Source organism: Apteryx mantelli, chromosome 20 (assembly GCF_036417845.1).
Source record: "Apteryx mantelli isolate bAptMan1 chromosome 20, bAptMan1.hap1, whole genome shotgun sequence".
In the NCBI taxonomy this organism is placed as follows: domain Eukaryota; kingdom Metazoa; phylum Chordata; class Aves; order Apterygiformes; family Apterygidae; genus Apteryx; species Apteryx mantelli.
The window spans coordinates 11,474,539-11,498,096 of NC_089997.1; the positions used below are offsets into that span (position 1 = coordinate 11,474,539).

The 23,558-nt window shown below is 57.6% G+C and overlaps 2 protein-coding genes across 2 annotated transcripts in view; one reads left to right on the forward strand and one right to left on the reverse strand.

Annotated features, from left to right (window-relative positions):
- LOC136993818 (uncharacterized) overlaps nt 1–23,558 on the forward strand; it is a 487,107-nt gene that overhangs the window by 93,146 nt on the left and 370,403 nt on the right. The gene's annotated exons all lie outside the window — the stretch shown is intronic.
- On the reverse strand, nt 14,034–23,473 carry LOC136993795 (scavenger receptor cysteine-rich type 1 protein M130-like). Its single transcript, XM_067308742.1, has 6 exons — nt 23,392–23,473; nt 20,069–20,383; nt 18,767–18,856; nt 18,372–18,686; nt 17,621–17,935; nt 14,034–14,059 (listed from the first exon to the last, which is right to left on the reverse strand). The coding sequence occupies exons 1-6, from the start codon at nt 23,471–23,473 to the stop codon at nt 14,034–14,036; spliced, it is 1,143 nt and encodes a 380-aa protein (XP_067164843.1).

The following is a 23,558-nucleotide window of genomic DNA, read 5'->3' on the forward strand; positions in this document are numbered from 1 at the left end:
GTGAGCACAAGTACCTGGCACCCACTCCGCCCTCTTGGGAACTGGCCCCCTTTCTCCTCTCCTTGTCCTGCCATCGTGCCCCATGTTCATACGAGATGGCCAGGCCCTTTCTTTCGATCTCTGTAGGGAATAAAGCATTGCTGTACACTTGGCACATCTGGTTGTAGAGTGCTTTGAACTTCTCCTAGGGAGAGATGACATGAGATTCCTTCAGGAGCTTTACCAGATGTTAAAGAAGACAGCTCTGTAGCAGTGTCTTGCTTGAAGACCTCAAAGCCGCCGATGCTCTGTTTTAGCCTGCTTTGCTAGTGACTTTGTTCCTCTTTTTCTGCTTCCTAGGTCATAAGCTCTCTGAGCCCCTGAAGTATGCTCGCATAGCCTCGGACATCTCTGTTCCTCGGAAAACAGTGGAGGCTTGCATAGAAGAGACCATGCGTCTTTTCTCCCACTGCCTGGAGAGTGGGAAGAATGTTGCCCTTGTGTTGAAGGACATTGGCATGCTTGTTATTCAAGGAGTAGATTTGAAAATGAGATTTTACAGAGACTTTCTGAGAAGGCTGAATGGGACAGAGCAGCTGGTAGAAGTTCTTCTTGGGGTAAGTTTTCCGTTTCTCCAGCACTACTTGTAGTCCTTTTCTAACTCACAAGTGACTGCAGTTCTATTAGCCTGCCATGACCTGTTTAAGGACATGGACAGTCCTGGCCTAGAGTAATGCCAACTCCCTGGACAGTTTGTCTTGAACATTCAGAGGATTTGGCAACAAAGACGACCCTGGGAATAGCTGTGCTGGGTCCACCCAAAGATTCATCCAGCCCGGGAGCCTGTTTCCATGTGCTGAGGGAAAAAAGTCCAAGGAAAGGGCAGGTCTTGTGTGTTTTTTCCAGGTAGACTTCCCTCCTTCCAGAAAGCCATGGTTTAGTGCCCTTTTGTGATGACATTTGAACCCATGTGTCCTTTGGCTGTGCCTGGGATGGTAAGGCAGTGAGTTCAGCATTTTGCCCTTAAGCTGTGTAACAATATTTCTGTGCGTCCCTTTGGAAGCTTGGCCTGATCCCTTCATGGGACGCCCTTGAGCTCTGGTGTGGTGAGGAATAGTAATGGATCCCTCCTCCCCTTGCCTGGATCAGTGGGGATGTCAGACATCGCTGTGAAATCTCTGTTGACCTCAGTCCTCTCTCTTTGAAGCTGGAGGGCCTGAGTGTGTTTCATCTCTCCCATATGGCAGCTGGTCAGAATATTTATCACCCTCATGCTCTTGCTCTGTAGCGTTTCTAGGTCTGTGTCTGTGTAGGTTTGTTTTTGCAGGGATCATTGCTGACCCCAGTCTCTGGGCAGGAAGCAGAGGCCCAGGCAGACGAAGGCCCACATTGGACCAGCCCCCTGTTGCTGCTGTTGCTATGTTGGTCTAGTTGTGCTGACCAGCTCTTCCCAGTGCCCTGGAGTGTCACCAGCATGAAGAGGGTCTTTCTGTCCTTATGTATTCATCTGCACGCTGGCAGTTGTGGTTGCAGCATGTCAAAGTGAGAATCATTTGAGCCCAATGTCCTTGCCCAGGTCTCTAGTGCAGCCCTGTCCTTCATGCTGGTCTTTCAGGTGCCGCTGGAAAGGTGAGATGTGAAAGCAGGCTGAGGTGAGCCCCTCGAGGGTTAAGGCAGAGATGCAAGCAGGCTGTAGGCCTGTAGGCTTCCCAGCTCTGTCTCTTCCTTCTGTCCTAGTGCGTGGTGTCTTTTCAGTCCATTCTCTGGGGCAGGGCCTTTTCTCCAGCCTTTGTTGCAGTGGGTCCCAGAGCAGGACCCTCAGCTGCCCCTTGAACACACCCCAGAAGTTTGGCCCTCCCAGTTGTTACCCGCTTTGCCTCTCCATTCCTCCATGGTACAGCGGCAGATGTCTGAATGTTAGGAGAGACTGTGGGGTTAACCCCACATCAAGCCGGCAGGGAAAACGCAGCTGCCAGGAACCCCAGCTCGTGCAATGCCTTCTCGTGTGCTTGCCTCCATCAGCTTCTGCATTAGGAAAGACCTAGTCTCCTGACTGAGTCTCTGGATTCTCAGCCTTGCAAAAAGCCTGACAGTGTTCTTACCCTCTCTCATTTATTTCCCTCCAGCTTCTGTGCTGCATAACTGAGGGGCTGTTGAGAGGAGTGGAGAAATTCAGCATTTCAGTGAGGCAGCTTCTTCTCTGAGCAGTGGAAAAGTTTGCTGCCTTTCTGAGCATTGAGATAATATTCTCAGCGTCACCTCACACATGTCTGTCACCTTGCAGATGCCAGAGATGAGGGATTCAGTCCTCTCAGGCACCAAAACCGCTGCTTCTCAGACCCATTCTGGTCAGGTCATCATCTTTCCTGAGTGAGTATGTTTGCTTCTTAGCCCCTGGGTGGCCAAGCGAGCAGCTTCTCACGGCATGTTTGGTAGCATTGTGTTGCCAGTGCTTGTGAAGGCTGCTCAGAAATTCATCTGAGAGTAACTCTTTGAAATGTGCATCAAAGTGCAGGTCCCTACTAGTTGCTGGCTTGGGACATTTTCATGTCTTCTGTGAGACCTGCATGAATCAAATGTGTCCTGAATGTGTTTTCTGGGTCAAAAGTTTTTTTGTGGGAGGCCTATCTAGGCCAAAGTGAAGCATGTGCCCAGTGGGGTTTTGGAGAGCTTTGTCCTGGCTCCCATCATGCTCAGTGTTTTGTTCCATTACTTGTCTGGGAGATGGAGGTTCCTTTTTACAGATGGATGGACATGAGCTTGGGAGGGCCTGCAAGTGATTTGGAGGGTGAGACGGGAATTAGAAATGGTGCTGGAAAGCTGTAGGAAAGGAGACTATTGTGTTCTGCCTGGACATGAACATTGAACGGGAGATGGGAGATGGTCCCAACGGCAGCACAGAGGATCTGGGTTAAAATGAGCTTTCTCATAGGAAGGCTAGGAAAGCTCTCAAAGGGCCTGATGAGGAAGCTCATGCCCCTCCAGGTGCTGGAGGTCTTCACGATGTCACTCAGCTTGCTACTGCACTCCTCCAGCATCTGGCGTATTCTTCATATTCTGCTTTGGAAAAAGATGGATTTCCCAGTAGCTCCCAAATGCCCCTGTGTCCTCATTATTCACCCAAGGGGCAAAGGAAGTGTGGTGCCCTCCCTTTAGACTGGTGTCTTTTTCCTATTTCCAGGTACAAGTTTGAGGGTACAGCTAGAAAACCACCCGTGGCACCTGTGAAGCCGACATGGGAACAAGAGATGGGAAAAGATGGGTCCAGTGTCAAGAAAGGTAATGAAGCATTTGGTTCCTGGCAGGGGTTTGTGTCTTCTCCTTCTGTCCTCTTTGGCAGGGCATTGGAGCCAAGGTGACAGTGGGATGTCTCAGGTAGCATGAGGCACTAGAGGTGATGCTGCTTACCCAATATGGGAAATCTCCAGTGAGTCCTGCGGGAACAAGACCTCGGGGCAGCCCAACACTCCTACCTGCAGTTGATACCTCCAAGTTAAACTTTCCCCCATTTCCACAGGACTCAGTGCCCTGGTGTGCACTGCAAACTGCTCTTCCTTTTGAGGCGTTGGTGTAGAAGAGTTGCAAACTTGAGAACTGTCCTTGGGCAATGTGAATCCTAAATTGTGCCTGGAGCTGTATGTAATGGAGGGGCTGAGCTATTTCATGGAATCAGTGTGTTTTCAAGTGGTGGGAAGAGTCACCTTGAGTAGATGGTACAAAGTCTGGTAACCTATGCCAAGACTTCCTTTCATTTTCAAAACATGGAGTTCTAAGCTTTCTTTCTGAATTTCTCATAAACATCCCCAAAACAGTGCCTTTGGGTTGACTGTGTCACCAGAGGAACTGCAGGCATATGAGATCAGTAGACAGATCGAAGGATGTGCTCCCCTTGTGTGAAATTGTTGCCCCCAGAGAGACTCTCTTCGTTCACCAGTACATCCCAGCAAGCCTCCTTTTTCATAATGTGACTAGGATAGAACATGAAAGAACAGAAAAAACAGTACCACAGGAAATGATGTTGCACAGTAAAAACTAAAAGAAAGAGAGAAGCCAGTGTCCGGAAGGGCCAAAGACCACCCAGGAAACAAGGCATAAAAGGAATCAGCTGGAGGCCTCACAGTTTTATCACAGGCTTGATCAGATCTGCATATCCTTCCTTTTCAAAAGGTCTCTGCAATTCTATCCTGCCTGAAGTGTTTTCTTGTCTCCTGCTTACAGGAAATCTTCCTGCCCAGCGTCTCCTCTTGAGAGGGAGGCATCCTCCAGCCAAAATAACAGCTCCGACTATGCAGAAAGGAAAGGGGAAGAAAGCTGAGGGCAAAGCACCTCATGGCAGGTGAGACACTTGGAGGAATGGATGAGGGTGACCCTGGACCCTTGTGCTTGTTTGGGTGAGATGCTTCCTCTGGACACCAGGTTCATAGCAGCTCTGAATATCTTTTATCACATGTCGCGGTGACTCCTGATCCCTCGATGGCAAGAATGCCTTTACACCACTTTCTCCTTCTTTGACACTGGGTCTCCAGGAACAATCAGTTTTCCATACCTAAACACACAGCAGCTGAGACCATCAAGCAGTGTTTAATATATTTGCGAGGACGGGGTAACTGTGTCTCTTAGAGGCTGTCTTTGTAAAGGACCCTGCTGCTCTCCTTGCCGCATCAAGACAGAGCCTGTATCTGGGCATGCTGAGCATTCCTGCGGGCACATCATGCAGCCCTGGGCATTTCAGCTGGGGGTGATCTCTGTCTCTGCCCAGCTTGTGAGTACAGGACGGAGACCAAACTCCCCCTGTGCTCACACCACCTCCCCACAATGTGTATTTTCAGCGTGCTGCCAGGCATCCAAGGGAGCTGCTCAAGGAAGGTGGAGCGAGGCAGGAGGAAGGGCAGTGCTGAAGGCATGCCGCCACCTGAGAAACTGGTTACAAGAATGCAGAGGTGGCCAGGAGAGGTACGTGCTACTGACTGAGGTCCTCCTTGTGCCATATGGACTTGTGGAAAAGCGCAGTTCTATGGGCAGTGAGTATGAAAGACCCCTTCCTGCATGTTCATTTGGCCATTGACCGACCTTGTCTGAGCCTTGCTTTAAAAGGTGCAGGTCATGCTCTAGTTTTGCAATGCATTTGTCACTATTGCATTCTCAGGAATCTCCTGAGAAGAACCCCCCCCCCCCCTTTGGCCCTGTTTCTGGAGGGAATGTACCTGCTGGGCCTTTCAGGGATAGGGGATGGACAGTTTCTGTTTAGCTCAGTGATCATTTAGCTCATTGGTCCGAGCAAATATGCGATTTGCAGACCTGCCAGTATTAGCTTAGGGGCATAAGAGCACTGACAGGAAGGCTGAAGACAAGGGGCGGAAAGGAGGATGAGAAATGACCTTTGCGCACTGGAAAATACCAGATGCCAGTAATAATCTTTGCTGTTTCTTTTCTGTGGCCCTCCAGGTGGAATATCACTTCAGAGTAATGGGGGAGGGGATTCTTGTCTTTCCTCTGATCTGAACCCCTGGGAAGGTTTCCCTTTCCTGTGCCTTTTGCTGAAGAGACAAGCAAGGCAAGTGAAGAGAGAAGAGCACTTTTGGAGAACTCATCTGAAGAAACCCCAGTGCTTCCTCTGGAGCTGTTTTCCAGAAGCATCTGTAAGAGGCAAGGAACCATGAGGAAGGGGGCTTGTGGTCCAAGTGAAGTCCCAGCGTTATTAAAGTCCCATAGTTGGGCTGTCGGCTGTTGGTGAAGCTCAAGTGAGGCCATGAACACTGATGCTGAGAGTAAAAGCTGAGGTCCTAAGGGGTGTTTAGGGTCATTTGATCTGACCTGCCAAACCTCCCAGTAGGGTTGCATTAAAAGTTCCTGCTCTGCCCATGACAATTTCTTGCCCTCATTTGCGATGCTACGGGAGATGTCCGACTGAGATGGAGGGGTGCGTAGGCAGCCTGGCCCTTGCCCTCTGAAGGGCAGTGGGCCTGAGAGGGAGAAAGATTGGATTTGTGGAAAAGGATGGGATTTGTAATGCAAGAGACAAAGCAGAGTGCAGAGTGGGGTCTGTCCTTGGCGTCCCGGCCCAGCAGATGTAGAGGGAGAAGCGCTGAATGCGAGTGGCAGGGAGGGGGCTGTTTAAGCAGCTGCGCAGGGAGCAGGGACTTCAGTGTGAGGAAGAGCACAGAGGGACCTGTCTGGGACCCCTACTGAACATCCCTCTGCATCAGCTCCTTCCTGCTGAAAGGGCGCAAGATAGGGCAGAAAGGCAGTGGCTCCCCTGGGGTCTAGCAGGGAGGCTAAAAGCTGCCTGTAAAACCATGACCTCACAACAGCCCCAGATCAAAGACTGGCAGTCAGTTTTGCTCTCCAAATTTACTTTCTTTTTTTTTTCTTTTTTTTTAATTTCTCCTGAACATTGCACACAGACTTGCTTTTGTGTTCTCTATCCCCTCAGTACCAGCTCACGGCACAAAAAACCCCCCTTTCCTTACCCAAATGTACTCACCCATCAGGCTGCCCTTCCCAGCCCAGCTGCAGCACCTTGCAGCCCCGTCCCCGCAGAGAGGGAGAAGCCCTGCTCCTGCAGCCCCACATGCTGCGTTGGCCGTCTTGGCAGCTCTTGCTGCTGCTGAACCCTGCTCTCCCATCAGGAGCTCAGCTGCGACTGCAACCCAGGACATCCCTCTCTGTCTCCAGACTCAGCGTCTCTCCAGCCAACAAGTCAGGCTAAGGATCAAGCACAGCCTGGATGAAGAGTGCTGTCCTCTACCCCAGTGTTGTGCTTGGGGTAGATGAAGGACTGACCCTGCCACTGGGGTCTCTGTCACAGCTGTCTGCACATCAGGCAGATGTGTGAATCACTCCCACGTCCCCACACAGTCTGTGGAGCAGGGACTCAGCTGGTCTCTTTCCCTGCCCCGTGGCACTTCACCCTCCCTTCTCCCCATTCAGCGATGAGATGTACAGGCAGGACCACCTGGCACTACACACACTCTTCCTTCTTCTGTCCTTCCCATCAGGCAAGGGGATGGGACAAGTCAGCTAAGCTCAGGGTCAACAGGACACATGTATATCACATCCTCCGTGCTGCTCTCCAGCCTCTCTGGCCATACCACATGGTCTAGAAAGGATGTCCCACTGCAAGATGCATGTCCCAGCCAGCAGCAGATCTGCTGTCCCAGAGCTGGGACATGGTGACTGTGAGCAAAACCCAGGGTGCTGGGCAGCACAATCCCCCAGGCACCCCACCAATAGGGCAACGTCCCTGGGTGGGCTTGAACCACCAACCTTTCAGTTAACAGCCGAATGCGCTACCTGCTGCGCCACAGAGACCCCCACCTGGTGCTCTCCTGGGGCAGCTCCAGTGTCCAGTTCCCGGTGCTGTGGGAATGGGAATGTTCCTGATCCCAGGCACATCCCCAGCCCCAGGGAAGGGGACACTGCCATTTGCCCACTGCCAGGTGCTGGTGGGCAGAGCGGTGCAGAGGGAGGCCTAATACCTAGGTGAGGGGCTGTGGGCAGCTCCCTGCCCAGGATCGGCTCTGCCTGCTTTCATGGCCCTTCCAATGCACACGCCAGGGGGCAACTGGAGCTGTGGGCACATCACCCTGGGGAGGGCATTTCCCTCACCCCATTTGCTCCTGCTGCTGGCATCGAAGACAGGTGTGACACACACAGCATTGCTGCACGGGGTGGCAGAGGTGACTCGGGGAAGGGGTTTGCTCCTCTCCATTGACCCTCCCTGGGAGGGCCAGAGTGTGGGAGCAGCGCCTGCAGCAAGAGTCTCCTCCTGCCCCCATCAGCTGCAGAGATGTTGAAGGGGCAGCACTCCATGATGCAGCCCTGCTCCAGGACCAGCCCCAGCTGATAGGCAGTCTCAACTTCCCCCATCCCAGCCTGTGGCCCAGCAGGAGGGTTCAAATGCTGCTTTCTGCTGAGGCTCTCAGGGCACCAGGGGCCAACAGGGCTGTGCTTGTCAGGGGCACATCATGGGAGAAGAGTATGTCCCACCCCTCAGCAGGCTCTTAGGGGATGTAGCTCAGTGAAGAGCACCTGCTTTGCATGCAGGAGGTCCTGGGTTCAATCCCCAGCATCTCCAGGGGAAGCTTTTGTCCTGAATCTCCATCCCTCCCCCCCAACAAGGGTGAAGGCTGGGAACAGGGTGCATTGCTCCTCTCCAGAAAGTGTAGGCTTGCCTTCTGACAGGGTGTCCTGTGGGAAGTGGAGCTCCGCATGTGGGAAGAGCCCAGGCAGATCATCAGAAAGCCTGCCCAGGTGAAATGACATCATTATGTCACTACTATTGCAACAACCTGATTGGCCAGCAGTAGGCAACAGGCAGGAGCTGGGAGGTCATCAAGTGCATCTCAGGAGAGATGGCAGCCCTGTGAGACAAGAGTCAGTAGCATGCATAAAGGTGAGAGGATTGGATGCTGGCTGGGAGGTTATTTTAGCTGCAGCATCAGGATTGCCCTGGGCAGGCAGACAGGCACTGTGAGGGCATCAGGCTCATCGGATGCACCTGACTATGGGAGGTGAGAGCTCAGCAGGAGGGGAGAGAGGAGGCAGGTGGAGGTGGTCACTGGGATGTCACTGGTGAATCACTGCTGTCCCCGCACCTCCTAGCGAGCAGCAGGTGAGCAGGCACTGGGGTCACCGCAGGCAACAGGAGCTGTGGGCAGGCATGTGAGGTCATCAAGGGTAGGAGATAGCCCCCAAGAGAGAGGAGAGCTCCTGAAGAGGGGAGAGGCAGAGGCGGATAAAGGTGACATGGCTGGGACCTTCTTTGCAAGGTCACTTCTATTGCAGCAATCTGATTGGGCAGCAAGCTGGCACTGTGAGGTCAGGAATCAGGTCAGAAAACATTTCCCATGGAGAGGAAATCTTGGGGGAGGGGAGAGGGAGAGGTGGGTCAGGGTGACGTGTCTGGGATGTTGACTGTGGAGTCAATTCCTTGCATCAGCTGGATTGGCCATTAGCCCATAGGTCAGCAGGGAGGTGTAGTGAGGTCATCAAGAACATCAGAAAACTCCCACCAGCAGAAAGGAGAGCTCAGGGGGAGGGGAGAGGGACAGGCAGGTAAGGAGGGACAATGCTGGAATGAGGATGTCACTTCTTTGCACTGTGGTAAGATCTTTGGAATTAAAGTTATAGCTATGATACAAGGATGATGTTCAGATTTGTCCGATATAGTCCTATATCAACAGAAATGGATCATGCATGCTCTGGAGTGGTCACATAGGACCATGGGCCAGCCGGATTATAAGGATTCACTGGAAAAATCCCATTCAGGGATTCTCACCCAGTTTAGCTAAGATGCTGTTGCAAGGGCACCTGTGATAGAGACTACCATCAACATCTGGACAGCGACCAGCAATCCTCTTTAAGAGGTTTGGTTTCCGCACATGGGCATCACCCTAAGCAAAAGATCCTGAAGAATTAGACTTCTGTTTTAGACCAACACTCTGACCATGAATGTCTGTGAAGAACATGGATTGTTTTGATCCATCACCTTTTGGTTATGGACCCGGGCTCTTGCGCTGTGCCCCTCTGCTCCTCTTGCAGGCTCTGCATGGAGCATCAGAGCAGGCGCACAGTTTCCTATAGCCAAGGCAAGAGATTCGGTTGCGGGTCTGGTCTTGAGCCTGGTAAACATCTCCCAGGGATGCTGAAGACATCATCCTGACGATGGAATAGGGCCACGTCTTCATGTTTTCACTCTTTGTCCATCTCTGGCCCATGTCCACCTGTGTCTGTGTGGTGACATTTCTGCAGCTGAGCAGAGAGGTCCCTGCACCAGATGCTGGGGAGAGCGTGTCCTTCATGTGAGGGATGAGCCCAGCCCCGCATGCCCTTATGGGGAAGGGCACGGCCTGATGCAGCCCCAGGACTGGCTGAGTGAGTGCTAACCCCATGGTGGAGGGGCCGTGGGGCTGAGCAAAGCCGGCACCACTTGTCTCCAGCCAGACTGTGGGAAGCCCATGGGAGAAGGGTGTTCACAGAGCAAGACCCCCCCCATGGAGGTGAGTAATGCACATGGGCGCTGCAAACCCAACCCCCTTCCGCATGGGAAACCCCCACTCCCACTGGACTCAGGCTTGAGCCCTGCATCTCCCACAGGGAGAGATGGGCCAGGGGCTGGGGAGGGAGGGGGCTGTCTTAGGGCAGGGGCTGCCAGCAGGGAGGCTCCAGGTCCTGGGGACAGAGGTGGTATCTGAGCCCCAGCCCCCCCCAGAGCCCCCAGGGTCACCCCTGCCCTGCCCCACCGCCCTGGGGCTGTGCTGGTGACACCATGGGTGTCCCTGGCAGAGAGCAGTGCATGTGGGGCCAGAGCCAGGCTGAGCAGGGCCGTGTTCCCGGGAAGGGGCAGGAGGGCAGGGCAGACCCTGATCAGGGCCGGCACAGCCCAGCTCTCCTGCAGCACAGCCGAGGACTGGACGTGGCACCAAGCACCAGCTGAGCCCTGTGCTCCTTGCGGCTGTGCAAGTCTCAGAGCCCAGGGCTCGTGCAGGACCCCTGCCCAGCCCCGAGGGGAGAATGGCTGGTCTGGGAGCAGCAAGGGGAAGGAGCAGGATCCGGCCCTTGCACGCACTGCGCTATGGTCCTGAGGTGTAAATCTCCATCTTTGCCACAGCTTGGTGTGGGCAGAGCTCCAGGGCAGAAGAGGCTGGTTAGGGGAACCTGGTGCAGGACAAGGTCCCTGCAGAGCGGGTGCTCCAGCACAGAGGTGTCTGCCCCAGAGCAAAAGCCCCTCTGCGCCCCAGTGTCCCCCTGCCCTGGCACATGCAGCACTGCTGGGGCTGAGCCCTGAGGCCAGTGGGACAGAGATGTCTGAGATCCCTTGCTGAGCAGTGCTAGTACTTTTCCCTCACGCCTACACTGCGGGTCCAGGCTCCTCTTGCGATCCCTTCTCAGCTCTGCACACATGGCCCAGCCATTCTGCAAAGTCCCCAGCACCAGGGCTCTGGCCAGGAGAGGAGCCGAGATGTCCCTAGCCCTGGGACATGCTGCTGCCCATGGAGGGTCAGCACAGGGCCTGGGGCTGGAGGAGTTCCCAGCATGACATGGGGAAACGCTGCCATGGGAGAGGGTGCTGGTGACAGCCACTGGATCCCTCCTCTCCTGGAGGGCAGGGTCCTGCTGTTTGCAGCACTACCGAGCTGTGGCTGTTCCCAGCAGGGAGCCCAGCTTTGCCCTGCCCTGGCTGGGGGGATGGAGGGGGCTCACACAGCCCCACTGCCGGGCTGTGGCTTGGCTGCTGGGGCAGAGGAGAGCTGCCCCTCCTGGGCCCCAGAGCTGAAACCCTCCTGTGAAGCCAAGCCAGCGCTGGGCAGCACTGGGGCTGGGGATGTTATCCTCTGCCTCCCCGAGAGAGGCACCAGACCCTGGGCAGAGATGTCCGATTTTGCCTCCCGGCCTGATGGTGCCTGTTGTGGGGGAGAGGCGAGCTGTGCTGGGGCAGCTGGGCAGGGAGAGCTGACGGCAGTGGCGTGGTCCCATGCTTTCCTGTGCCTGCCAAGGCTGAAATCGGTAAATGAGTGGAGGATGGATGCATAAGTGGTGGGGTGGGGGGATGAGAAAAGGAAGGAAAGAGAAAAATGCAAGAGAAAAAGTAGGGAACAGGAAAGGAAATGAGCCAGGGCAAAGGCGGAGTGTGTTTTTGTGCGTTTGGCCTTAGCCCCACTGCCTGTCAGTGTGTGGCACGGGGAATCCATCAGGAAGAGCCAGCAGGGTGCGGAGACTCCCCCCCCCCCCGGCTGGAGGAGGGAGGGCAGTTTGGGTGCCAGATGCTGCACAGCTGCTGAACCCTCCTCCCCACTCAGCTCCTGTGTGAGAAGTTTCTCACCTGTGGGCGCTGGGGCGCAGTTGGTTAAAACCCGGCCTAGGACCAGGGATCCTCTCTCAGCTCCCATTGGCACCTGCTTTAGGGCTGGGCGTGAAATCTTCTCTCCATGGAAATATGCTCTTGTGAGCATCCTCAGGGATGGGCCTGTTCCAAGGCCGGGGGCTGAACTGTGACTTTGGGCTGCAGCCCACGTGTTGTGGTCCCTTCTCCAGCCCACTGCCCTCTCCCTCTTCTGCCTCCCACCCTGCTGAAGGAAATGTCCTCTCCTGTCACTGACTGCTCCCGTCCCCTGCGTCTGCACACAGATATTCCCCTGCACACAGATATTCCCCTGCACGGACCCAAACTGGCGCCCCAGGTGAGGCAGCTCCTTCTGCCCTTGCAGCCCATCAGCGAGAGGGCAGAGGGGTGGGGGTGGATGGGAGCAGGAGAGGGGTCCCAGCACTGCCCACAGCCCTGGTGCCTCACAGCCCCTGCCAGGAAGGAGCCAGCTCTGGGCTGTGCTAGGAGTGCTCGGGGGGTCCATGAGGACCACGGGAGCCAGGAGCAGCCCCTGGAAATGGGAGACCCTGTGGAGCCACAGGAGGGGAAATCTCAGGCCCGGGCACCTCAGCAAGCTGCTCTGCACTGTGCATGGGGGCAGCGGAAAGCAGAGCTGCCTCCCAACTGCTGTGGGGAGGTGATCCCCAGGGAATGAGCCCCTCTGGGGCTGGCTGGGGTGTTCAGGGCTCTGCTGTCACCTCCAGGCTCACTGCTGTGGGGCCACAGCCCAGGAACAACCCTGTCACTGCCTCTCGGTGGTGGCATCCGTGCCTGGGACCAGGGTGGTCTAGGCAGAGCCACTGGGAAAAGAGCAAGCAGGGGCACTCCCGGGGTGAGTGGACTGGACCTCCCTGCCCAGAAGGGCATTACGGGACCCTGCAGAGAGACCCAGTTTGGCTGGAAGCTCTGCGTGTGGTTTGCAGGATGGAAATGTCTCTGCCAGCAGGAATATCCTCCAGCTGGACTGTTCACTATTCCCGCACTCCAGGGTCCATGGGCATTTGCAGGCGCACAGCCTGTCTCAGAGCCCACTGGTCCCAAGACGTGTCCCTTCCCCACTGCTGGTTCTTGGTGCTTCGCCCTCCCTGATCAGCCTCGGGGAGACACCCCGACACCTGGGGAGGGAAGCACCAGCTCTGGATCAGACTCCCAAATGGTTTTAATAAGAACAAATACCAATGCATGGCATAGAAGTAGATGAATAAAAATAGACAAAATGCCCAGCTCTTTCTGCTACCAGTGGGAGAAGGGAGACTGGTCTCTGGCACTCACGGCTCTCCCAGCTGCACAGACCTCTCTTCCATCCCAGGTGCACCCAACCACATGGCAGGGGTGGGCTCTCCTGGCCCTGGGCTCAGGGACCTTTGGGCACCAGGGTCCAGTCTCTCAGCCTTGGTGTCCTCATGGGGATGTGTCAGAGACACCTCTTCAGCATCATCGTACCCCGTGTCTGTGGGAAGCAGGGATGGGGCGTCTCTCTTGTCTCCTGGGGCCCCATCACTTCCCCAGGAGTGCAGGCTCCCCTCTGGAAGCAGCAAGGCCGGTGCATTGCAGTTGGCCCCATGCACGTGCCCCTCCTGGGCTGTAAATCCCCTTCCTCTCCCTCCTCTTACTGTCCCGAGATGTCCAGCCCCTTATCCCACCCCAGTTTCCACAGCAGGAAAACTCCTGGCGCAGGTTCCCTCCCTGTCCCGGGAGGTCGGGCTCTCAGTAAGCAGTGACTCTCCGGGCACTGGGGACGGCACTCCAGGAGCCGGCAGCACTGCACTTCCCCCTCACCTCTCTGTGCCTCCACAGGCCTGTTTCCCTCCTCCGCTTCCCTGGGCACTTCCCAGTCTCGCTGCCCAGGAACAACATCCTCCCCGGGGTCAGAGACTTCTCTGGCATCATCATAGCCATCTGCTGGGTCACCTCTGGGCAGGACGGGGACATCTGAAAGGAGAGGGGAGCTGGTGGCAATGAGAAGAGCCCTCCTGCAGAGCAGAGGAAGGAAGGATGTGCAGGTATGAGGGGCTGAGATGCTGGTGTTGGCAGGGCCACAGGAGACCCAGCATCCAGCCCACCTCCCCCGGCGTTGTGGGAGCGTGCATATGGCAGTGGGGATCCCTCTCACCCAGCTGCAGGGTCAGCAGTACTGGGATCTGCACCGGAGCTGGCTGTGGAGACTCCCTGTGTGCTCAGGGAGATGTCAGTGCCTCAGGGTGAGCTTGGGGCCTGCCGGAGGCAGGGACAGGTTGAGCCCGGGAAGTCCCCCTGCGACCCCGCAGGGCTCAGGGCTGCAGGCACCCAGCTCAGACGGGCATGTGTGACCCTCACATGCTCTGCATGGCTCTGGAGTCACTCCGAAGGGCGATTCCTCCCCACCCTGATGGTGACACTCAGTGACAACGCTGTTGGTCACACAGCTACAGGGAGGAGAGACCAACCCTTCCTCTGCCTCACCCTCCATTACCTGGTGCTGACCCAGGACCGTCCTCCTCCTCGCTGTCCCCAGGCTCGGGCTGCAGCTTGGTCAGCGACCCCTCCAAAGAGGAGCCTGGTGAGAGGAGCAGCAGGTGTCATTGGGGTGAACCCTGCTGACCCTGCTCATGGCCAGCACTGCTGGGGACGGGGACCCACACAGCAGGGACTGCGCGGGGAGGAGGGCTCGGGGCTCATCCTGCTCCCATGGGACAAACCCTGTCTCAAAGGGCCTTTCGGAGCTGCCCTGGGACAGCCCCTTCCCTCACCCACCAGGTACAACCCTGGACAGGCAGCCCGGCAGGCAGGGAGGAGCTGTGCCCTGGGCTGGGATGGGCAGAGCTGGTGGGGAGGAAGCTCCTCCCTGGGCTGCTCTCTCCACAGACCCCGTGGCCCAGCGCTGTGGGGACCACTGGCATGGGGGCTGCCAAGGTCCCATCCTGGGTCAGGGCTGGGGGAAAGGGCCCTGCAGACGTGCTCCCTCCAAAGTGGACCCACACCGACCTGAGCGACCGAACATCGCCTGCTTCTCCCATGTCAAGCTGTAGTCAATCTCCTGGTACACGGCCTCAGAGAAGGGCTCCAGAGACCTCCTGGAGCCTGGCGACAGAGGCAGGGTCGGCACAGGGACGTGGAGACAGGAGACCAGACTCCGATGTGGTCACCCAGCCCTTCCCCCCAGGCCAGACAAGCACTGACCCCACAGCCCAGCCCCACTGCTCTGTCCAGGCACCACTGCCACGTCCCCAGTGACAGCAACGTCCCTGTGGAGACGGTCTGGGACAACGTCACCCTCACCCTGTCCCTTCAGAGACAGCCCCATGCTCCTTTTGGCACCGAGTCCGGTCCCTGGTCTGACCCTGGAGCAGCTCCCGCGGCTCCTCTCCCAGGGGAGCTCCCCGCTCTCTGCCAGATGGGTCCATAACACGGCCCTGCTCTGCCATGGGTGGGCAGGGCTGGGCAGAGAGAGCAGCCTGGGGACTGGACACCCGCACTGAGAGATCCCCTGCCCTGGGCTCCTCCCGGCACCGCTCCTGCCCCACAGCCTCCCCTCCAGCGCTGCCCAGAGCACAGCCAGCTGCTGCTCCCATCTCCGTCAGCCCCTCACTGCCATTTCTCTCCTCACCCATCACCATCTCCTCCTGCATCTGGACTCTCTCCTCCCCTGGTTACTGCTGTCCCACAGCCAGACAGTGGAGGGGCAGGGAATAGGGCAGGAGGTAGCACCCCCACCCCAGCTCCATCTGTGCCCCTCACAGACACCCCACAGCACCCGCGGGGCTGCCAAGAGGCATCGCCCACCCTGGGACCGATGGGGAAGGACCCACCTCTGCGCTGAGCCCTGGCACTTCGCACTTGCCCCACCAGGAGGGCCAGCAGCAGGCAGAGCAGGGCCCCCAGGATGATGCAGATGACGACAGGCACCGAGATTCTCCCGCTGTCCCTTGCACGGCCCTGGATGGGATCTGCATGGGCAGGGACATGGACAAGGCAGCCCCTGGCCTGGGGGAGGTGGGGGTCCAGGGACATCCCAGTCCTGACCCCCCCCACACACACGGCAGCAGGGGGTGGAGGTACAGGGTTGAGTCACAGGGCAGTTCCCACCCTGCTGGCTGAATCACAGCCCTCCCCAAAGCCACCTGCTCCTACCCCAGGGCCTCCTCTCTGGGGCTTCACACCCCAGCACAGAACCCCTTCCCTCGGGCTGCAGGTCACAACCTGGCCCCAGAGAGATCAACCTCAGGGAGGAGGGGAGGTTACCTGCTTGAGGAGGTGACGTTGTCGTCATTGGTGCAGCTGCAGAGCAGAGAGAGAGATAGAGGGGTGTGTGTGTGTGTGTGTGTGTGTGCACGCACACGGACATCCCCTTAAAGTCCCATCTGAACTGTCCTTCTCTGGGTCCCCGTGACAGGCCCAGGGTCCTCTGCTCTGGGCCGTGGGGGGGACAGCACCATCAGACTAGGGGATGCACTTACAGGGGTTGCAGGAGTCCCACGGGCAGAGGCCTGAGGACACCCAGCCCCACAACAGCTGCTCCCCACCTGACACCAGACACCTGACCTCCCCAGGGACATCCTTGCTCTGAGGAGCTCTGGGGCCTTGTGAGGACACAGCTGGGGAAACATGTCCTGGAACAAGGGGACGAAGCACTGCTACTCACCAGAGCAATTCACAGCAGCATCTTCCTTGTGCTGGCAGGCACCACTGTCCCCAGGCTTGGTGCAGCAGTCCCAGAGAGATCGCTCCGTCCCTCTGCACTCCACCCGCTCCAGCCAGATGGGACCTGTCCCCTTCCCAAATGCAGCCTCCCCCAGGGCAGACACAGCAGGGCCACAGCCCAGCTGCCTGCAGGCGACCTCGGCATCCTTCATGTCCCAGGAGTCACCGCACACCGTCCCCCAGGAGCCGCGGTGCCAAACCTCCACTCTGCCTGAGCACCCGTCCTCTCCTCCCACAGCACGAATCTTCTCCATCTCTGGAAAACACAGAACCCCCCATGTCACTGGGGCAGCTAGGAGAGCCTGGCCAAGTGAGAAGGGCACATGGAGGAGCAGCTACCTGTGCAGCTTGTAGAGTTGGGGCATTCGGCCACCGGGGCTGGAGCGGCTTCTGGTCGTCTCCCTGCAGAAGGAAATGCTGTGGTGAAGGGGCTGCTTCATGGGAGTCGTGTGGACAGGAGCAGGACTGACCTGTGCTTGAACCTCCCAGTGCCTCCTTGCTCATGGACACAGCTGGATCCCTGGTAATTCAGGGTAGAACAGCACAGCACTGAAGGCTTACCCCTGCCTGCTCACCCCCAAAGGCTCCCTGGTTAGCAGAGGAGCAGAAGGATGTTCCCAGAGGGGAGGCTTCTCTGAGCTCTGCTGCCAGCAGTGCCCTGCACGCTGCCTGTTTCCTACATAACCCTCAGCCACCAGGACTGGTTTCACTCTCCCCCTTCCCGTTCCCTCAGCAAAACACAGCCATGAGCAGGATGTTCTGCATGGACTTCCCAAGCTAAAAGGTGGTTGACTGGGCCCTCTCTATGGGCAACAGAGAGCAACAGGCACCTCCAAGAGGTGTCCAAGGGGAGCTGGAGGAGACCCTGCCTGGAGGTGCCTCTGCCCCTCCTTTGGCTACGCAGGGAACTCAGGACAGCTATTGCTGATGGACATGTGTCACTTTGAGAGATGAACTCTTCTTTGTGTCACTGACAGCACAGTGGTTTGAAATGGAACATAAAAGCCACTCCAAGCTCTTTCTCTGCATTGCACCTTCCTGAACAGGGAGCAGGACCTGCTGTGAGCCTTTGTGCCCAGGTGGTTCCAGTCTTACCACTGCAGGTGATGCGAGTCTCTTCTCGTTGGTCATAACATGACTGCTGATTCCAGGAAGCAGAGGGGCACTGCCAAAAGGAGCTGTTCATCTTCCCACACTCAACATGATCCAGCCATGTGGGGCCAGATATCCTGCCATACGGCAGGTCTGTTTCAAGGGACCCTTCACCTCCACAGCCCAGCTCTTTGCACACCAGGGACATGGTGTCACGAGTCATCGAGTTGGAGCAAACACTCCCCCATGTTCCATTGTAGAAAACCTGCAGGCGCCCAGAGCAGCCGTCGCTCTTCTCCAGCCTCAGGGCCGTGAACTCTGGAAGGAAAAGCACAAAGTGGGGGGGAACAAGCTGGTCCTGGGGTGAGGAGAGAGAAACCTGAAGCATCCCTGAAAACCACCCAGGTTATTCTACGGCATCCATGGGCAGGAAGGCTTACTGCAAGGAGCAGGAACTCTTCTGGACACCCCAGGGCTCAGACAGGCAGAGGGCACTGCCAGCAAGTCACTGTTTCACCAAGGGAGCAGAAAGAAGTCCCCAGCGTGCAGCACTACCCTCCCCTCTAAGCCCTGGGGACGTCTGTGCTCTCCCTACAACCCTGACTAGGTCCAGTGAGGACTGTGCACAGATGTCCCCAGGATGGGGGCAGGAAGGGGGCTCAGGGCAGCCAGGGGCAGGCTCGGCCATGCCCTGCTCTCCCTGCATCCCTACCTCCCCAAGCATCAGGCTCCCACCACTGCTCCCCACACAGACCTGAGCAGACGACTCCTGCGTCCTCTTTGTGCCTGCAGTCGTGCTGCCCCCAGGCCTCGGCAGGGCAGTCCCAGAGAGCAGCTTCACCCCCGGAGCAGTTCACCTCGTCCAGCCAGATCTGCCCGGAGCCTTCCCCGTAATGAGCAGAGCCGGGCGCCTCCATGGCCACCCCACAGCCCAGCTGGCGGCAAACAACGGTGGCATCGGTCACGTCCCAGGAGTTGTCGCAGACGGTCCCCCAGGTGCCCTCGTAGTAGATCTCCACTCTCCCGGCACAGCGCCCTGCCCTGTTCACCAGCCAGACCCGCCGGCTCCCTGCAGCCGGGAGAAACCCCAGCTGTCAGCAGCTCCCGGCCCTGGGGAGCACAGTGTGTTGGGGACTGTCAGCGACTCACCTGAGCAAACCACTCCCACATCCTCCGCAATTCCTTCCGGCACTGCCTCAGGCAGGGAGGTGTTGCAGAGGGTCAGGCGAGTCTCTTTCCCTGCACACTGGACCCTTCTCAGCCCCACGGGGCCCGTCCCTCGCTCAGACTTTGGTGGGTTGTAGGCTCGCTCTGCCTCTCCGCACTGGAGCTGCCGGCACACCACGCTGGCATCGTTCACATCCCACTGGTCATCCAGGACTCTGACCCACGTTCCGTGCAGCAGCATCTCCACTCGCCCGTCACAGCGGCTCCCTCCGCCCACCAGCCGCAGGGATTCAGAGGATCCTGCTCGGAGACAGGCAAAATGCCCTGGACCCTCTGTGACACTGGGGAGCCCTGCACCCTGCCATGTGTCTCCCATTTCTGATGCCCTGGGACACCCAGGGACTCACCCATCTGTAGCCAGCTCACAGTGAGGAACTTGAGGATGGAAGTTTTCCAAGTTTTTTTTTTCCTCTAGTCACTAAACCTTGATGACTACAAATGTCGTTTCTCAGGAAGGGACAGGGATAGGGAAGCATGGGAGGTGAGGGCAAATCCCAGAGCCACCAGATATGTCCTTAATGATGAATGTGGAGCAGCTTCAGCAGGAGGAAGCACTGGCCTGTGCAATGGCCTGGGTGATGGACAGGATGAGCACAAGCCTTGCTCCATCTCCACGCTGGGACTGACCCCTGCTGAGACACCCAGGGGAGAACCCACATGTCTCTACCCCTCTGCATCCCTATGGATCAGGGACGTGGAGCTTGTGTCCTGGGCAGGAAGCAGAAGCACGAGGGCCTTTCTTACAAAACAGGACGAGTTTGGGGTTCATACTGACAAGAAGCAAGGGCAAATCCCAGCCCCACTCTGCAGCTCGGCCTCAGGGATTGCTCCTGCTGGACGCACCCACAGCAGCCCCTGCAGGCGGTGGGATCAGGGTCTGCAGGGTTCTCTGTGGTCTGGGACGGGGCTGTGCGCTGCAGGAGGGAGTGCAGGGTCCTTCACAGCTGCACTGAGTGGAGCTGTGTCCCACAGCCCCATCCTGTGCCTGTGCTATAGGAGGGGAGCGGAGGAGCCCAGGCCTGGTGGTGGTCTCCAGGGCCTGAACCAGCTGCCCTGGGGAGGCAGAGACCTGAGCAGGCAAAGCCCTTTGAACCCCTCCATGGGAAGGCAGGGTTTCTCCAGGGAGAAATTCAGTTTGTCATTGCCATGGGCTCCCCAGCTTTGGGTTGCCATGTCACACACAAGGGGCAAGTTTAGTTAATCCTCCATTTTCCCTGCACTCACCTGAGCAAAAAACACCAGCAACGTTGTCATGTGAACATGAGGAGGCCCCCAGGGCAGTCACAGGGCACTGTACCAAATGGGATTCGGTCCCATCACAGTGGAAGGTGTCTCTCCAGACAGGGCCGGTTCCTCTCCCAAAATGCCCTCCTCCAGGAACAGACTCGGCAAATCCACAGTTGAGGTGATGACAGAGAACGTGGGCGTCGGAGATGTCCCAGCGAGAGTCACAGAGGGTTCCCCAGGTCCCCAGCACCTGGATCTCCACCCGCCCCGAACACACCGTGCTGCCATTCACCAACCTGAATCCTGTGAACTCTGGGGAAAGAGAAGGAAAAGTGAAGATGGTGTTAAGAAAATTTCCACTATACTCTAGTTCTGCAGAGAAAGAACATGCAAGGTCAGGGTGCCTTCCAAGCAGAACATCTTATCTGACCTTGCCTTAGCCCTGGTTTTTGTACAAAGTTGAAGATCTGCAAAGAAGCCACTTTAATCCAGCCAGCAGTACAAAAGTGGTTCAAAGGTAACACCAGAAGAGGTGCAAATCAGCTAATGAATAATTATAAGATGAACCATATAAGGCTGTCACGGAACTACCTTGTACTGTAATATGGGAAGGGGATTGGTAGACCTAAGAATCGTGGATAGATCTGGTTGGTTATGTAAACTAAAGTATTGAATATGTAACAACTTACTATCGCTTAAAAGTTGTAACAAAAAGCTGCTCGGGTCCCTTCCTGTGCTCCCAGCCAAGAGGCACCTTATTGCTAGCAATAGAACTTTAAAAACTTTGAAATCTGACTCCTGTTGCTCATTACCGGTGCCCGTGAGCGAACAAATGAGAACAGATAATTTTAACAATGGCTTTGTGCTCTTGCACCCTCAGGTGTTGAAGGAGACGCCAAAGGGATAGCAGCCCTGTCTGCTCCTTCCGCATCATTTTAAGATTACAGACAACAACTCCACCCCTCCTGCACTCACACCATGCTCAGCACGGTCACTTCCCTGCTCCCCTACCCCGCAGCACACAGCTCACGGGAGGCATTTCACACCTCCTCCCTGAATGCTCACGTGTGCAGGTGACACCAGCGTCGTTCGCGTGGGTGCAGGTCTGGTTGCTGAGGGACATCCTGGGGCAGGAGGAGAGGAGGGATTCATTCCCCACACACTGCAGCTCTTCGTCCCAGATGGCACCGACCCCCTCTCCAAAGTGAGCTGCCCCGGGGATGGACAGGACTGTGCCACACTGCAGCTCCCTGCAGATAACGTCAGCAGCTTCAAGACGAAAGTGCGAGTCACAGACTGTTCTCCTCAGGTCTCCATCTCTGATCTCCACACGTCCTGAGCAGGGGCTGGCCCCTCCAACCAGCTGGACAAATCCTGAAGAAAACACCGATGACAGGCAGTTCCCAGAGGCTTCCAGCAGTTACATACCTGCATCCCACATGATTTCCAAGGCAGCCACATCCAAGATGACCCATGAACACCCCAGCAGCAGCCGTCCATGGGTGTTGATGACACAAACCCTTCAGGGCCCCTTGCACCTCCTTTCACACCCACACAGTGCCCCAGGGCTTGTGTCTATCCTGGACCCACAGCCACAGGCACTGCTCAGGGAAATGCTGCTGACCCAGGAGCCCAGCGCTGCCCGGCACAGGCCCCCAGCACCACAGTGCCTGGACCAGGAAAACAGGCCCAGGTGCTGCAGAGCTCAGAGCCAGGCTGGGGAATCGCCTCAGAGCAGCCCAAAATGCTCCCTGTTCCCGGGGGTGTCCTGGGGTGTTGGGGTGTCTGTGAGGGGAGACACGTCCCAGGCACAGAAATGGTGCAGCTGTAACTGGGTCGGTGTCTGGGCCAGCTGTCTCCTCTGACACGTGCCTGGGGAGAGGTGTCCCCAGGCAGGGCCACAGCGCACTGCTGGGGCTGTGCACGTTGCGGCCAGCGACTGGGCAGAGGAACAGGAGATCCGCGTGCAGCCCTGGGCTGACACCGGCGCATGCTGCAAAAGCAGGCGCAGATGAGGGTCAGCAAGTGCTGGCAAAGCCCTGTGGCACGGGGCAGCATGGGGAGCCGAGGGCCAGCAGGAGTGGCTGGACAGCGGGTCAGTGCTGCCTGGACAGGCCGCGTTCCCCGCGGGGCTGTGACAGCCCCAAGGACCCTGCAGGGTGGCCTGAGCGTGCGGTGATGTGGGAGGGAGCAGCCAGGGGCCTCGCAGCCGCCAGGCCCTGAGCTCACGTGGGGCTGGTCCTCATGGGGCGGTCCTGGGCATGGAGTGCAAGGTGCTGCCCGTCACCTTGCTCCTCTGCCCCAGGCCCTGCTCTTCTCCTCTCTGAAAAGCCCCTTCGGTTCAGCCTGAGGGTGGGCTGAGCCCCCGAGACCCTGACGGGGTCTGTGCACCTGGGGTGGGCTCACCCGGGGCTTTCCCCAGGGACAGCAGCAGCAACAGTCCCAGCTCGGCAGCGAGAGCAGCCACGTCAGGGCCTGCTCCAGTACCCACGCATTTCTCCTTCAGGGCACAGCCTGGTTAGTCCCCGATCCCAGGACCCGCCCCAAAGGTGAGGAACTGGCTGACTCCTTACCTGAACAAACCACTCCAGCATCCACAGTATGATCACAGTAAGGTTTACTCCGATCAGTATGTTTGCACTCAGACAGGGCAGTCTCGGTGCCTTGGCACTCAAGATCGCTCAGCCAAATCGGGCCAGATCCTGGACTAAAACGGTCATACCAAGGGGCTTCGAGAGCAGATCCACAGTCCAGCTGCTTACAAACTACAGCAGCATCTTTCATGTCCCAGCCAGCACCACACACCGTCCCCCACTGGTCCTGGTGTTTCACCTCCACTCTCCCAACACAGGGGCTGCCTCCAGCCTCCAGCCTCACCTCTGCAGCACCTTCAAACACAGACATGGGGCTGGTTAGGAGAATGCCAAGGCCTCGCGCTGCAGCTTTGCAGGGTCCCCTGCACAGGGCCGAGTCCCAGGCACCAGGGCTGTGAGCCCTCTCCCCTCTGGGCTGTTCCAGGGGCAGTGTCAGGGTCCCTCCTCTCCCTGCAGGCTCTGCTGGGCTGGGCTGGGCTGGGGGATGCCCAGCTCTGGCCCTGCTGGGCCATTCCCACCCCAGAGCCCTCGGCACCTCCTCGCACCCCGCACCCTGCCCATGCCCACCCAGACACCACGCCAGGCTCTGCACAGGGCACCCGCTCCTTCCCAGCACGGCACCTCGTGAGCAGCCCCAGACCCCCAGGCCTCCCCACACTGCTGTGTCCCCCATGACCCCAGCCCCCTGTCCACCACCTGCCCTGGGCACCACCCAAGCCCACCCACCTCCCACAGGGCTTTCCAGGTCCCCAGGGAGCACCGAGATGATCCCCACAATCCCTCCAATGCTCATTGCCTCCTTGCCCATGGGGATGAGCCTAGCCCCCGCCCTCAGCCAGGGCCCCTGGGAAGGACACCTCTCTGCTGGGCTGTGGATGCAGATGCCCTGGTCC